Source organism: Aquarana catesbeiana, linkage group LG08 (genome assembly GCF_042186555.1).
Source record: "Aquarana catesbeiana isolate 2022-GZ linkage group LG08, ASM4218655v1, whole genome shotgun sequence".
In the NCBI taxonomy this organism is placed as follows: Eukaryota; Metazoa; Chordata; class Amphibia; order Anura; family Ranidae; genus Aquarana; species Aquarana catesbeiana.
In genome coordinates, this window is record NC_133331.1 from 298034996 (window position 1) to 298052319 (window position 17324).

At 47.5% G+C, this 17324-nt stretch overlaps 1 protein-coding gene across 1 annotated transcript in view; it reads left to right on the forward strand.

Moving 5' to 3' along the window:
• Window positions 1-17324, forward strand: part of LOC141106844 (uncharacterized) — a 209570-nt gene that overhangs the window by 130994 nt on the left and 61252 nt on the right. The window contains 1 exon segment of the mRNA XM_073597772.1: window positions 4031-5743. Within this exon segment, the coding sequence (XP_073453873.1) occupies window positions 4031-5743 (1713 nt within the window).

A 17324-nucleotide genomic window follows, 5' to 3' on the forward strand; every position in this document is an offset into this window, starting at 1 on the left:
CCAGCCAGTATTGATCCCTCTCCTTGATACCACGAATACGAGGATCCTTCCGCAGGCTTTGCAGGATCAGGGAGGCCATGCAGTGTAGGTTTGCTGAGGCATTCGGTCCGGAGTCCTCTGGGTCACTAAAGACGACATGATCCGCAGCCACCTTCTCCCAGCCACGTACAAGTCCATGGGTTTCTTGGGACTGTAAATGATCCCTTAAAGACTGATGCTGAGTGCCAGGCTCCACCTCCATACTGACACAATCCTCCTCCTTCTCCTCCTCCTCCTCCTGTGTGATCGGCGGGCACGCAGGAACACTCTGGATAAAGGGGGCCTTGAGAGCTAAGGAAGTCCTCCTCTTCCTGCCTCTGTTCTGCCTCAAGTGCCCTGTCCATTATTCCACGCAGCTTGTGCTCCAACAGGTGGACAAGGGGGACAGTGTCACTGATGCATGCACTGTCACTGCTCACCATCCTCGTAGCCTCCTCAAATGGTGACAGTACAGTGCATGCATCCCTGATCATGGCCCACTGGCGTGGGAAAAAAAAAACAAGCTCCCCTGACCCTGTCCTGGTGCCATAGTCGCACAGGTACTCATTGATGGCCCTCCGCTGCGTGTGCAGCCACTGCAGCATGGCCAACGTTGAGTTCCACCATGTCACAGATTAGGCGGTTCTTGGGCAGGTTAAACTCTTTTTGGAGGTCTGCCAGCCGAGCAGTGGCATTATATGACCGGCGAAAATGCACACAGACTTTCCTGGCCTGCCTCAGGACATCTTGTAAGCCCGGGTACCTGCCCAAGAACCGCTGCACCACCAAGTTAAGGACGTGAGCCAAACAGGGTACATGGGTCATTTGTCTCTGTCGGAGGGTGGAGAGGAGGTTGGTGCCATTGTCACAAAACCACCATTCCTGCCTTAAGTTGACGTGGCGTCAACCACCTCTGAACCTGCCCCTGCAGAGCTGACAGAACCTCTGCCCCAGTGTGGCTCCTGCCCCCCAAGCACACCAGCTCAAGCACCGCATGGCATCTTGTGGCCTGCGTACTTGTGTAGCCCCTTGAACGCCTACAGAGCACCGCTGGTTCCGAGGACAAAGCACAGGAAGAGGCCATGGAGGAAGAAGAAGAGGAGGGGGTGGAGGAGAGAGGTGTGTCAGAATCACCAGTAGTGGCATTTTGGAGGCGTGGTGGCGGAACAACCTCCAACACTGACCGCCCTGTCCAGCGAGGCCAAGACATTGCTTCCACATGCCGGTAAAGAGCCAGAATCGCCTTTCGTGAGAAAAAGTGGCGTTTGGGAACCTGCCACTGAGGAACCGCACATTCCACAAACTCACAGAAGGGGGCAGAGTCTACCAACTGAAAAGGTAGCAGTTGAAGTGCTAGCAATTTTGCCAAGCTAGCATTCAACCGCTGGGCATGTGGATGGCTGGGAGCGAACTCCTTTCAGCGGTGCAGCAGCTGGAGCAGGGAAATTTGCCTGGTACAATCTGACGTTGGTGTACCGATAGCAGATTGCCCGCAAGTACTTGGCTGTGACACACCTAATTCTACACCTTCATTCTTCTCAGTGCAGGTCTCAGAGAGGACTGAAGGTATAGTGGGGTTGGATATCCCAGCTGATGAGGAGCAAGGAGAGGTCCTCTTTGTTCTTTGGTGTGGGTCTTTTAGGTACGCTTGCCAACGAACTGCATGGCAGGTCAACATATGTCTGGTCAAGCATGTGGTGCCCAAGCAGGAGATGTTTTGAGACATATGTTGCAAATAGCAGCGGTGCGATCTGATGCACTCGTCTCAAAAAAAGCCCACACCAAAGAACTTTTGGAATAACGTGCAGAGACAGCAGCGCCCTGCACATGCGGACCTCTGAGGTGTGATGCAGTCAGTGTGCTGCCCTTAGGCTGGCCCCTGGAGGGCATCCTGCCTCTTTGGTGATGTGCCTCCTCCTCCTCTCTCCTATCAGGCACCCACGTTGAGTCAGTGACCTCATCATCCCCTCCCTCCTCATCACTGGAGCAAACCTGGCAGTATGCTGCAGCTGGGGGGAACATGACTGCCAGTTTGTTGTCCTTCTTGGGCACCCCCTCTCTCTGGGCTCACGTTACTACCTTTCTCAAGCTGGGTACCATCATCGGAGCCTTCAAAACGCTGCGCATCCTCCTGCAGCATGTACCCAACACTGTGGTCGAACAGTGGCTAAGGAAGGAGTGACTGATGACATTGAGCCGATGGAATATGCCGCTTTGGCAGCTGCATTGGCAGGCAAACTACTCTGAGCCTGAGTGACTAGGGATGAGGAGAATGAGGACGGCTTAGTTATCCACTCTACCAACTCTTCTGCATATGGTGGATCAACACGGCCAGCTGCCGAAAAAAAGGACAAGCGTGCCCCACGGTCACGTGCTGAGGATGCACCATGTCCATGACCAGCACTGTTGGCTGTAGACACAGAGCCTGCTTGCCCGCTTTAGTGGCCTGTGAGCGTCTGCCTCTCCTTGGTGGCCTTCCAGACATGCTGTAAAATTTTATTAGCAAAACACCGCCTGAAGTTTACTAGAAAAAGTACACCAGGAATGGCCTTCAGTCAGATATAGGCTTAGCTAGACTAGAATGCAGTGGATATATATGTAGGAGACTGTGTATATATTTTATGCACTGCAGATCACTGAATCACCTGCCTGAAAGTGTATTTGAAAACGTACACCAGGAATGGCCTGCAGTCACATATAGGCTTGGCTAGATTGGAGTGCAGTGGATATATATATATATATATATATATATATATATATAGGAGACTGTGTGTGTGTGTGTGTGTGTGTGTATATATATACACACACAGAAAAAAAAAATATATATTTTTTTTTTATGCACTGCAGCTCACTGAATCACCTGCCTGCCAGAAGTATATTAGAAACAGTACACCAGGAATGGACTGCAGTCAGTTCTAGCTAAACTGAATACAGTGTATATATATATATATATATATATATATATATGTGTATATACAAGCCTGGATGTATATATATACTAAATACACTGCAGCTAACTGAATCACCTATGTGCTCAATCTAAATGAAATGACACTCTCTCTCGGTCAACGCCAGCAACACACCACACAGGACTGACGTGCAGGCAGCCTTATATTGTGTGGGGCGTGGACTTAACCCCCTGAGCCATAATTGGCCAAAGGCACTTTGCCTTTAGTCAATTATGGCTCTCTTTGCAGACGGCTCTGTGATTGGCCAAAGCATGCGGATCATAGTGCATGCTTGTCCAATCATCAGACAGCAATGCACTACGATGTCGCAGTGCATTATGGGGCGTGACGCGCCCCATAATGTTCGTATTTCGACCAACGTGCGGACAGCCAATGTTTGAGTTGAACTCATGTTCGACCCAAACATAAAGCTCATCCCTACTCAGGAGATGGGAGGCAGCGGTGTGGGACCTCTGAAACCTGTCTCAAATAAACATTAAGCCACCAATATTATAAGTCCTGACCCCTGCACTATATACTCTATGTTGTACATTACATACTCCTGACTTCTGCTCTCTCCCCTCTACCCACTGCTATATATACACATAATATGTATTCTCTTTTGTTACACCCATTTCCTACCAGCTGGACATTTTATATCTGATGATTTGATTGGAGCACAGACTTTTTTTATCACAGAAAGTGATAATGAGGAAGGAGTCAATAACCCAATGATGGTGGTCTTCAGGATCAGTCCAGTCTTCATCTTGGTTGTTCTCCCCCCATCCTCACTCTCTGACCTCTGGTGGGGCTCAGCCCCGCTGTTATTCATGACTAAATCATGGACTAAATAAGGAAGTGCAGGACTTCTTGTGTTGGGAAGATGGCAATGAGTGATAGAGGGGGAGGGGACACTCGTCCTATAATCCCCTCATCACTGTCACTCCTATAAAAGACAGTTCTCGTTGTTTCCTCACTCTCTGACTAAGGTCCATGAATAAAGAAATGAACTGGTAGGAGATCAGAAGACCCATTTACTAGTTACCTTGAGGGGGGAATTGTAAGATCCTCAGAGACAAAGCTGCCTGATGTGGGCGGAGTCCTGGTTTAGGGGAACCAATCTGCTCATGTCTAGTAATAATCTTTGTATTTCTATTTTAGTAGATGGACGGGAGATGAGGAAAACCTCAGAGGATTGTCTCACTTTGTCTCCAGACTGTAAAGTAGAAGATGAGGACATCACACAGTATAGTCCAGGAGAAAACCCGACTACCTCAAATGTCCATCCGGCACCACACAGTGTAGATGGACCATCGTATTCCTCTTATCCTGAGGAACCTCAGACTGTGCGGGACGGTGCCGGACCATCGTATTCCTCTTATCCTGAGGAACCTCAGACTGTGAGGGACGGTGCCGGACCATCGTATTCCTCTTATCCTGAGGAACCTCAGACTGTGCGGGACGGTGCCGGACCATCGTATTCCTCTTATCCTGAGGAACCTCAGACTGTGAGGGACGGTGCCGGACCATCGTATTCCTCTTATCCTGAGGAACCTCAGACTGTGAGGGACGGTGCCGTCGTTCCAAAAGATAAGAGGTTTCCCTGTATTGAGTGCGGGAAATGTTTTTCACGTAAGAGCGATCTTTCCAATCATCAGAGATCTCACATGGGGGAAAAGCTGTATTGCTGTCCTGAGTGCGGGAAATGTTTTTCAAAGAAGTCTGCTCTTTCCTATCATCAGAGATCTCACACAGGGGAAAAGCCGTATTGCTGTCCTGAGTGCGGGAAATGTTTTTCAAAGAAGTCTGCTCTTTCCTATCATCAAAGATCTCACACGGGGGAAAAGCTGTATTCCTGTACTGAGTGTGGGAAATGTTTTTCAAAGAAGTCTGCTCTTTCCAGACATCAGAGATTACACACGGGGGAGAAGCCGTATTCCTGTCCTGAGTGCGGGAAATGTTTTTCACAGAAGACCTCACTTTCCACACATCAGAGATTACACACGGGGGAGAAGCCGTATACCTGTTTTGAGTGCGGGAAATGTTTTACATGTAAGTCCAATCTTTCTGCACATCAAAGATCTCACACAGAGGAGAAGCCGTATTCCTGTCCTGAGTGCGGGAAATGTTTTTCACATAAGCTCTCTCTTTCCACACATCAGAGATTACACACAGGGGAGAAGCCGTATTCCTGTCCTGAGTGCGGGAAATGTTTTACAGCTAAGTACAATCTTTCTGCACATCAAAGATCTCACACAGGGGAAAAGCCGCATTGCTGTAATGAGTGCGGGAAATGTTTTACAGAGAAGTCCTCTCTTTCCGTACATCAGAGATCTCACACGGGGGAAAATCCGTATTCTTGTCCTGATTGTGGGAAATGTTTTTCAAACAAGTCCGCTCTTTCCACACATCAGAGATCTCACACGGGGGAAAAGCCGTATTCCTGTACTGAGTGCGGGAAATGTTTTTTGCATAAGTCCAGTTTTAATGCACATAAGAAATTGCACACAGGGGAGAAGCCGTATTGCTGTCCTGAGTGCGGGAAATGTTTTTTACAGAAGACCAATTTTTTTGCACATCAGAGAGTACACACGGGGGAGAAGCCGTATTCCTGTCCTGAGTGCGGAAAATGTTTTACAGCTATGTCCAATCTTTCCACACATCAGAGATCTCACACTGGGGAAAAGCCGTATTCCTGTCCTGAGTGTGGGAAATGTTTTTCAAAGAAGTCCACTCTTTCCACACATCAGAGATCTCACACGGGGGAGAAGCCGTATTCCTGTCCTGAGTGAGGGAATTGTCCCTCACTGAAGTCCTGTCTTCCTGTACATCAGGGGTCCCACACAACCCTTGAGGTGTATTAGTGAGTGCGGGAAATGTCTTGTATATGAATGTTGCTGGACATGTGGGGTGTTGGCCATTGATAGCAGGAGAAAAATAAAAATGGAGTCATTCCTTCTCATTGGCTGAGTACATTTTGTGGTGGAAAATTTCACAAACACTTACAGGTCTGTTTCTAAAAACTTTGTAGAATGAATGTGTAAAGGAAATGTGTAAGTTCTGTATAGAATTGTATTGTATTTTGTATGTATTGCACACGGCACCAATAATGTTTTCATGACATGTTTGCATTCTTTCCAGTCCTGATTAGAATTAGCCTGCCTATGTTACGCCCCTTGTTACCATAAAAGTACAATTGTAATATTAATGTGATAGCTACGTAATCATGTGTATAAAAACCTTCAATTGTGTCATAATAAAACAGAACAGTTATTTGGGAAGATGCGGAGTGTATCTTTTGTGTCTGTTCCCTACTGCAGTAGTTATTTATTTGGAACCACTAATTAATATGAGGATAGGAGTTGCCTATCAATAAAATTCCAGAACAAATGTGATGCGCATTCCCCCAGCCGTGACCAGTATTGGTCCTATTTTATTTCAGTGATTTCCTATGATCATTTGCTCCATCTAGTTACAATAATGTGGCACTGCAGTAATAATTCCGCATTATTGCCCCATAATTGAGATGACGGTCATAGGAAATTGCTGCCAGAATTTGGCACAGCTGGGGGAATGCTTGTCACATTAAAGGATATAAGATAATTAAACCAGCAATATTATACCAACCATTAATGTAATACAGAGAAAACTACATTTGGCTATTATATGGCCCTAAGTATTATAGGCATTAGCTCCATCTAGTGGCCAAATGCAACATTTTCCATTTTAAATCAGAGGAAAACATTCAAACAGCATAGCAAATGTTACCCCAATTCACAGAGATGATCAGTTCGCTTTCACTGGGCTCTGCCATTTTTTTCACCTCTTTACGACCACGCTTTCGCTGAAAGATGGCTGCGGCGCGGTCGCACATTGCCGGGAGGGCATTTAAGGATGACAGCCAATGATCGTGCCCCCCACAAGCCTACTGCAGCTTGCAGGCGGTGCGCTCTGTGATCGGTGTGTCCTTGGGACACAGCTGGGCACAGATTGGGGTAAAGAGCCAATGACAGCGGCTCTTTACCACGTGATCAGCTGTGTCCAATCACAGTGTAATCAGGATTTGCTGTCTATCGGAAGTCCTCTCCTTATGCTGACAGCGCGTCACCGGAGGAGAGCCGATAATCGGCACCCAGGGGGACATCGGCATTGATTATCAGTGCAGCCCCAACAGTGCCCACAAGTGCTGCCAATCAGTGCCGCCTATCAGTGTCACCTCATCAGTGCCCATCAGTGAAGGAGAAAAATTACTTATTTACAAAATTTTATAACAAAAACTAAGAAAAACTTTTTTTTTTTTAAATTTATGGATTTCTTCATTTATTTAGCAAAAAAAATAAAACCTCAGTGGCTAATAAATACCACCAAAAGAAAGCTCTATCTGTCTAAAAAAAATGCTAAAAATGTCATATGGGTACAGTGTTACATGACCGCGCAATTGTTATTCAAAGTGCGATAGCGCTGAAAATTGGTCTGGGCAGGAAGGGGGTAAAATTGCTCGGTAGGTAAGCGGTTATATAGACCATTAAATGTCAGGAGACGTTTATATAAAGATGGGACGTATGTAGCCGCTCAATGAATAGACCTCCTAGCAATGTTATTACCAGGCTGCAGCTAGGGGGAGCTCTAATGTTTAGAATGTGACCACAGGAGAGAGATTCCATCTTTCCCTCAGCAATGACATGGATTGGGTACTGTACACCGTATAACGACGTTACGATTATCTTCTTCAGGGATATGAATCACCGCTCTGAAATCAGAGAATTCTACCATAATATAACACTCTTTATATTTATATGTATACATATGCATTGCATCATATCAAACATATATATATATATATATATATATATATATATATATATATATATATATATATATACACAAACATTGATAAGTATGTCGAATCTCCTGCAGAGCTCCAGTACTTCCACCAAGGGGAAAAAAAATCTGCCTTCCTTGGTGGAAGTACTGGAGCTCTGCAGGAGATTCGACATACTTATCAATGTTTGTGAATATATATATATATATGTGTGTTTGATATGATCCTCAGACCCCCCCTCCCCCCCAGATCTCCTCTCCTTTTTGGACCCCACTGGACTTCCTCTCTCCTCCTCAGACCTCCCTGTACTCTTCCCACCCCCCTCCTCCTCAGTCCCCCAGACCTCCCCCCCTCCTCAGACCCCCCCCCCCCAGACTTCCTCCTCAGACCCCCCCCCAGACTTCCTCCTCAGACCCCCCCCCCCCAGATCTCCTCTTTCCTCAATCCCCTTCTAGATCTCTTCAGACCCCCACCAGACTTCCTCACTCCTCCTCAGACCCCCCTGTCCTCCTCCCACACCCCCCCTTCCTCTTCAGATCACCCCCAGACCTCCTCCTCCTCCTCAGACAACCACATGAAGGAAGAGATGCAGCAAAAATTAAATGGAATGGGGTCACACTGCAATTGCGTGCAATGCAAACTCTTCAGTTTGCTGCAATGTACCACAACTATTGGTGCTATTTTGCTCATGCCACAAACATTACATACATTGTGCTCTGCATGCCGCTATTGGCCCCTACCCCTTGTGAGGGAGGGGAACAATTTGCCATATTCGCCCTTGGCGGTGGATGACCTTGTCCCAACACTGGGTGCCAGAGGCTGCTTGGACTGAGACCACATCTCATAGGGTTCAGATACCAGCCATTCCTCGGTCCTCAGCAAGAATCTCATCTGTGAGCTAAAAGAAGAGCGCCCTCCTGCACTGTGCGGGGTTCCTGAGATTGCACTGGATGCCAATAACTGTGCCGTTGCGCAGGGTAACCGGATGCCACAAAGAGACTCATGGTCCTCAGCTGTGAGGGTTACTAGCAGTTTTAGAGTATCCCAAACCCCGCGTTCTACAAGCAATTCATTACAAATAGACAATCCCCTAGACTGTTTATTGGAGCCGGAGTGAATGGACAGTTGCTTGGGTGACTGGTGGCCTCTGTACTGTATGAGAAAAAGAGGGGATTTTTGGGACTTTGAATGAGGCTACCTCCACAATGTCAACAACCTCATTTAAAGTCCCACCTTTCCTGCTTCATTTATCTGTACTGTATGAGAAACAACCAGATATCATCAGATGCTCCTGCGGGGGGTGCACTACACATCTATAAGGATATACAGTACATACACACAGCACAAGGCCGTGTTCACACTACGAGACGTTTCTCTGGGCGGCAGTTCCTCTGATCTCCACAAGGTGGTGATCTCACTTCTATCTAGACAGGAAGTCTCTATGGAAGACAGGAAGTGATGTCAGGTACAGGAAGGAAGCTCCTTGTGATACGAGGTAGAGGTGATGTGGCTGAAATAGGCAGCAGAGGAGGTAATAAGATTTTATTTTGTATTTTTTAACCCCCGTGATGTCCGTCCTCTTCCTCCATAGTCACCGTGACGTCTTTTATCTCCAGCAGATGATGATACACACATATATTATTATACAACAACAGTTTGCACAACATGAGGGCAGACAGTACAGTTACAATACAATATAATACAGGAGGAATCAGAGGGAGGGTCAAGTGATCCAAAAGGCAATAACTATGGGGGATGGGCTGATGGAGAAAAGAAAAGTCCAGTTAGGTGGGGGCGGGATAGGCTTCTCTGAAAAAAATTGGACGGAGTAGGAGATCATAGGACGAATTGGGTTAGGGACCTCCATAGGATGGGAGAAGCTCTGGAGATGAGCATGGGAGGAGGTAACATGGGAGCTAGTTAGCAGAAGGTCTTGGGAGAAACAAAGAGAACTATTTGGTTGGTAATGTGAGACGAGGTTAGTGATATAGTTGGGGAAGACTTTGGTGATGTTGCTATATTGAATTTCGTTTGTTGGGTGAGTGGAAGCCAGTGGAGGGATTGGCAGATAGGGGTGGAGGACACTGAATGGAGGCCAGTGGAGGGATTGACAGAGTGGGGTGGAGGACACTGAATGGAGACCAGTGGAAGGATTGGAGAAGAGGGGTAGTAGACATTGAACGGTTGGTAAGGTGGATGAACCTGGCCGCAGCATTCATTATGTACTGAAGGGAGAGGAGCCTATGTAAAGGTAATCCAATGAGGAGGGAGTTGCAGTAGTCGAGGCCAGAGGTGACCAGGGAGTGGGTTAGCAGCTTTGTGTTATCATTGGTTAGGAAGGGGCGTATTTTGGAGATGTTGCAGAGGTTGAGGCCAGAGATGACCAGGGAGTGGGTTAGCAGCTGTTGCGGAGGTTGAGGCAGCAAGCTTTGGACAGTGAGTGGATGTGAGGCCGAACAGAAAGTTCAGAGTCCAGGATTACACCTAGCACCCTGGCATGGGGAGACAGGTTGATGATTGTGCCATCGATCTTGACAGATAAGTCAGGGGAAGGCGCACGTGGGGGAGGAGATATTATGAGCTCTGCTTTGGATAGATTGAGTTTGAGCAAGTGGTGTGACATCCAGACTGATATGTCTGTCAGTAAATTAGTGATGTGTGAGTTGAGGGGTAGAGAGATAGATTTGGGTGTCATCAGCGTAGAAATGTTATTGGAAGTCATGGAGGCTATAAGCTGACCCAGGGAGGAGGTGTAGATGAGAATAGGAGAGGTCCAAGAACAGAACCTTGGGCGACCCCGACAGAGAAAGGGAGAGGAGGAAGTAGAATTGTAAGTGACGCTGAAGGTGCGGTGAGATAAGTGTGATGAGAACCAGTCAATAGTACAGTCACAGAGACCAAAGGAGTGGAGTTTTTTGGGGGAGGAGGGGGTGGTCCACTGTGTCAAAGGCAGCAGAGAGGTCCAGGAGTAGGAATACAGAATAGTGTCCATTGGATCTAGTAGATTAATTGTGAGTTTTAGGTGAACAGTTTCTGTGGATAGTGAAATCCAGATTGAAGGGAATCTAAAAGGTTATTCTCAGTGAGATGGTCGCTCAGTTGGTTGTAGACCAGACATTCAAGCAGTTTGGAGGAAAAGGGGAGCAAGGAGATTGGGCGCAAGTTGTTAGGAATGGTGGGGTCCAGTAAGGGCTTTTTAAGTATGGGGGTGACTAGTGCATGTTTAAGAGAGAATGTGATGGCCTGGCACCCCAACTGGGTGCCTCCTGCCCTCTAGAACCTTCAAGCAGACCAGTTGATAATACAAGCCCTTTGCCCCAAGCATCATGCACAGACAAGATGTTGAGGTAAAACCAAAGGAATAACTGTTTATTGAAACCCAGACACATGATTTATGCCCCAGGAGGACATTCCTCTCTTGGGGATGTTAGCATAGATAAGACATACAACCAGTAAAAACATGACAATGCAACCTTTAAACCAGGGCTGCTCAACCTTTTGAGTAACAAAATAATCTATCCTAGGATGCACGGGGCATGGCTTGGCACGGCCGGCATGCACGTGGGAACGAACGTTCACGTAATACATGGCGCAGGCGCAAGGCTCACTGCCTATAAAGCTTATACTCTGGAAAAAGTCTAGTGGCTGACGGAGGGACACAGAGCATACGAGGGCATGTAAGCGCTGTATGGGTGTTGGTTACAGGCATTCCTAAAGGACACGTTTACTCAGCATCAGGCTGAGCAGTGATAGCGGCATATTTCCACTGCTGGACTATAGCTCGGCAGTAGATGCACATTGTAAGTACCTCTGCCTTTTGTACTTAGGACTATGTCTTCACGAAAGAAGGGTGAGAAGCATTCGAAGGGGAGGAGCGCAAAGGTGCCGCGGTCAGGGTCTGATGATCCAAGTCCCGCTTCCACCATTCTATCCTCCCCTGAAGGACCAGACGCAACTGGCCAGTCTGAGTCATTCAGGCATAGTAGCTACTTCCAATACTTCAGCCTCTGCATACATCACCAAGGACGATTTGGCTTCAGCTTTAGCTGGTTTGGAAGGCAAAAATTGCTGATATGTTCGCGTCTTCCTCCCAGTCCGGGAAAAAACGCAATAGGTCTCCTTCGCCTGACCTTACAGTATTTGAACAGGAATGGTTGATGTTGTTGAGATTCCATTGGGTGACTGGGGAAAAGGGCAGGCGGGTGACTCCCCCTCTAAGGATTCACTCTCAGAAGAGCCCTTTTCAGCCTCGCAATCTCAGAAATTGCTAGTGCAATCCCTTATGGAATTGGTCCGTTCTGGATAAAAGTTGCCCGCCAGCACAGGTAGTTGAGGTCCCCTTTTCTTCTTTGGGTTCCTTAAGGTCTCCACAGGGTCCACATACATTTCCTGTACACCCATTGCTGGAGTAGCTAATATATGTTGACTGGGATCACCCAGATATATATTTTCTTCCTCCTAGAAGATTTTCTCTTCTCTATCCTATGGAGGAAAAGTACAAAAGAAGAAGTGGAGTTTGCCAGCAGTAGACGCTGCTATTTCTTCTGTGAATAAGAGTCTAACTTGTCCAGTAGACAATGTCAAAGTTTTTAAGGATCCAGCCGATAAGAAACTGGAATCCTTACTCAAAGCCTCGTTTGTTGTAGCAGGTGCAGCAGCACAGCCTGCAGTTGCAGCGATAGGCATTTGTCAATCCCTAAAAGACCAGCTTAAGCCGGTTATTAAAAGTGTCCCTGCTCAAGGGGAAGCGGCCCGTGAGTTAGCTGAGCTACCTAGGGCCTTATGTTTTGCGGTTGATGCTCTTAAAGATTCTATTCATCGGGTGTCACGCCTTGCTCTTATCAGTGCATATGCGTAGAATTCTCAAGCAGAGTCCCAAGGCCTCCTTATGAAGGGGCGCCCCCGCTCGCTCGAGTGAGGGGAAGGCTTCTGCAGTTTTCAGAGGCTTGGAGGAAGAGATCCGATACAGATGGGTCATCTCCACCGTATCTCCAGGGTACAAACTAGAGTTTCGAAAGTTTCCACCTTTTCTCCTCAGAAGAGCAGGGCATGGGGTTCTATTCAAATCTCTTCATGGTGTCAAAACCGAATGGAGATGTCAGACCCATTCTAGATCTCAAAGATCTAAATCAGTTCCTAACCGTCCACTCTTTTCGCATGGAGTCAGTCCGGTCAGTCATATCCACCCTGCAGGGATTAGAATTTCTGGCATCAATAGACATCAAAGATGCATATCTGCATGTGCCAATTTTTCCCGCTCACCATAAGTTTCTGCATTTTGCGGTACAACAGCGCCACTTTCAGTTCGTGGTGGCTAGACCAGAGTGTGTCCAACACGGCTGAATACTTGGATCACCTGGGTTGGATTCTCAACCTAGAGAAATCAGCTTTACGGCCAATAAGAAGGCTGGAGTACTTGGGTTTGGTTATAGATACAGCCCAAGAAAAAGTATTTTTGCCTCAGACAAAAGTCAGGGCTATAAGAGATCTGGTCCATGTGGTCAAGGCAAAGAAGGATCCTTCCATTCTCCTTTGCATGAGGTTGCTAGGGAAGATGCTCAGTTCCATTTAAGACGGTTGCAAAACAGTATTCTGACTGCTTGGAACAAGAAAATCCAAGCCTTGGATTACCCAATGTATCTGGCCCCAAGGGTGTGCCAGAGTCTCAGTTGGTGATTGATAACCAGGAATTTGCAGAAGGGGAAATCCTTCCTGCCAGTAACCTGGAAGGTTGTAACAATGGATGCCAACCTCTTAGGCTGGGGAGCGCTTCTGGAGGAGACCACTGTCCAAGGGAAGTGGTCAGAGTCCGAAAAAGCCTTGCCCATCAACATTCTAGAGATTCGGGCAGCGCGTCCAGCCCTAATGGCTTTGCAGATTACAAGGTTGTCCCGTCAGGATATAATCTGACAATGGCACAGCAGTGGCTTACATCAACCACCAAGGGGGTACCAGAAGTCATGCAGCCCAAAGAGAAGTGAGCCATGTTCTGGCCTGGGCAGAGAAGCATGTACCTTGCCTATCGGCAGTCTTCATTCCAGGAGTGGACAATTGTCAGATGGATTTCTTGAGCCGCCAACAATTGTTCCCAGGAGAATGGTCTCTCCATCCCGACATTTTCTCAGCCATTTGCCAAGAATGGGGCACCGCAGACGTAGATCTATTGGCGTCCAGGTTCGGCAAGAAATTGGACAATTTTTTGTCAGGGACAAGGGATCCACTCGCATGCAGCACAGATGCGTTAGGACCATCTATTATAGGGTCTGGAGGGCCTATGTTTCATGGTGTGAAACCAAAGGATGGCATCCTCTGAAATATGTCATAGGAAGAATTCTTTCATTTCTACAGTTAGGGGTAGAAATGAAGCTGGCCTTGAGTACAATCAAGCGTCAGATCTCGACCTTGTCAGTATTCTTTCAAAGGCCACTCACTTTGCATTCTTTGATCCGGGCCTTTAGGCTCTATTCACACTAATGTGTTTTTTGATGCATTTTGCAGAAATGCAGGGACATTTTTTAACATGGGTTCCTATGGAACATATTCACATCAATGCATTTTTTGCCTCTGCGTTTTTGGAAAGGGTCAGGGACTTTTTTTCATCCAAAACGCAAGTACCACGTTTTTACCATGATTTTTCCGCGATTTGCGTTTTTTTATTTCTTTTTTTTTATACTGTATATAGCTGGTTGCTAGGGTGGGGGCCGGGAAGCCAGCTGCCACTTCCTTAACAACTGATGAGTCATCAGCTGTCAACGAGCTTCCCGCTGAATGTAAAAAAAAAGAATTGCCGGCTAAAAAAAAATTGTGAAAAAAAACAATGTGGGGTCCCACCCCAGGTCCATACCAGGCCCGTGGGTCTAATATGAATTCGGAGGCCAAACTCATTCTAGTTTGAATTCAGAGGCCCATGCAAAAATTTTTTAAAAAAATGGCGTCGGGGTCCCCTCCAAAATCCATACCAGAACCTTTTCCGAGCATGCAGCCCAGCAGGTTAGAAAAGGGAGGGGACGAGCAAGCTTCCCACCCCCCCTCCTGAACCATACCAGGCCGCATGCCCTCAACATGGGGGGATAGGTGCTTTGGGGCGGGGGGGCTCTGTGCCCCCCACTCCAAAGCACCTTGCCCCCATGTTGATGGGGACAAGGGACTCTTCCCGACAACCCTTGCCCGGTGGTTGTCGGGGTCTGCAGGCGAGGGGCTTATCGGAATCTGGTAGCCCCCTGTCAGGTCACCTGAGACCAGGTGACAGATGCACTCTGTAGGAGTCGGAAGTGCACCGCTAAGGTAGTGGACCCTAGGACTGACTGCTGCGGATTGAACCCTGGAAGGTTCAGGAAGCAGGTCTACAGAATAACTAACATAGATCTCAGTGGGAGCTAGAGCATAGATTCCCCAGGGCGTGGAGTCTAAGAGCCAGCGGGTGTTCACCAGAGCCTCTAGTGGTGAGGATGGACTGCGCTGCAGTCTGGCTCCAGGTTGCGGCCCCCAGGGTCTTGCAGCTCATGCTCACCATAGACTACAGGAGAAGAGGAAGGAGGCAGCAGGCTGGAATGACAGGGAAGTAAGAGGTAAGCCAAAGGTCAGGGTGACTAGCAGACAAGGAGAAACATAACATGCCAAAGGTCAGGGGTAACAAGCAGACCGGGAGAGTCGAGAACAGGCCAAAGTCGGTAACAGGAATCAGACGTAGGAAACACAGCAAGTACACACGGAGGCTAACACACAATGGTTGATCAGCACTGCTGACTTGCAGTGCATAGGTTATATAGGGTTCCCTGATAGGACCTGGGGTGGGGCCATGCTAGAGGAGAGGTTATAAAACCAGTCAGGTGAGGGTCAGCTGGTCTCTAGAGATGAACACATGGAGACAGGTAAGCTGACAGACAAACTCTATTGCATAACCATGACACCCCCTTTAACAAGGAGGCCCCCAGATCCCACCCCTCCCTATGTAAATGAGTATGGGGTACATTGTCCCCCTACCCATTCACCAAAAAAAGTAGTGTAATGTTAAAAAATACAGTAGACAGTTTTTGACAAGTCTTTTATTCAAAATATCTTCTTCTTCTCTGCTTCTTCCTCCATCTTCTCCCACATCTTCATCCTCCGGTCTTCTCCTTCTTCCCCTGCTTCTTCTTCTGCTCTTCTTCTTTCTTCTGTCCTCTTTGTCCGGTATTCTTCTTCCTCTGCCGCCGCTCCCGCTGACGACCCTCCTCCGATGCTGCGTCCCGCTGATCTGTCCGCACCGATGTCAAGCATCTCTTAAAAAACGATGGGAGCGTGGCAATCGGATTACCTCGTCCGAACATGGGGGCAAGGTGCTTTGGGGTGGGGGGGGATTGAGCATGTTGAAGGCATGCGGCATGGTATGGTTCGGGGGGGGGGGGGCTCGCTTGTCCCCTCCCTATCCTGACCTGCCGGGCTTCATGCTCGGATAAGAGTCTGGTATAGATTTTGGGGGGACCTCCAGGCCATTTTTTTTTATATTTTGGCATGGGGAGGTCCCCTCCAAATCCATACTAGACCCAAATTTTTTTTTTAGCCGGCAATTCTTTTTTTTTTACATTCAGCGGAAAGCTCGCTGACAGCTGATGACTTATCGGTTGTTAAGGACGTGGCGGCCGCCTTAGCAACAAGCTATAAACAGTGTAAAAAATAAAACCGCAAATCGGAAGGAGGGAACACGTGTCCCAAAAAACGCGGCAAGCACTGCAAAAAGCACTGCAGAAAGGCTCCAAAGCAACATGCATAGATGTGAATCGAGGTAACTCGTATAATTCCACCAGTTAGGTCACCCTTGTGCCCATGGCATTTGAATCTAGTTTTATCGGCATTGCTAAGACAACCCTTTGAGCCGATGCGCCATATTCCCTCGATCCTTTTGACAAGGAAGTTTGTTTTTTTTTTGGTTGCAGTAGCCTCGGCAAGGAGAGTATCAGAATTGGCAGCTTTTTCATGTAAAGAGCCATTCTTAGTTATTCATAAGGACAAGGTGGTGTTGCGTCCTCACCCAACTTTCCTACCTAAAGTAGTGTCCAGTTTTCATCTGAACCAAGATGTCTCCCTGCCTTCCTTTTTTCCAGATCCTTGTTCTCCAGAGGAAAAATTGTTCCATTCTCTTGATGTAGTGAGAGCTGTCAGGCTCTACTTGAAGGTGACAGCTCATATAGGACAAACTGATGCTTTGTTTGTGCTGCCAGAAGGGCCCAGGAAAGGGCAGGCAGCGTCAAAATCGACTATTTCAAAGTGGATTCGTCAGGTTATAATCCAGGCTTATGGTTTGAAAAGTTCCGCCTTTTCAAGTTAAAGCACACTCTACCAGAGCAGTAAGTGCTTCATGGGCGGTGTATCACCAACCCTCTATGACTCAGATTTGCAAGGCCGCAACTTGGTCATCAGTCCATACATTTACTAAATTTTATCAGTTGGATGTATGATGGCAAGAGAATGCCGCCTTTGGGCGCAGTGTACTGCAAGCTGCAGTGTAGGTCCTCATGTCTGATGGCGTCCTGCTTTTATTTGTGTCTCCCTCCCCT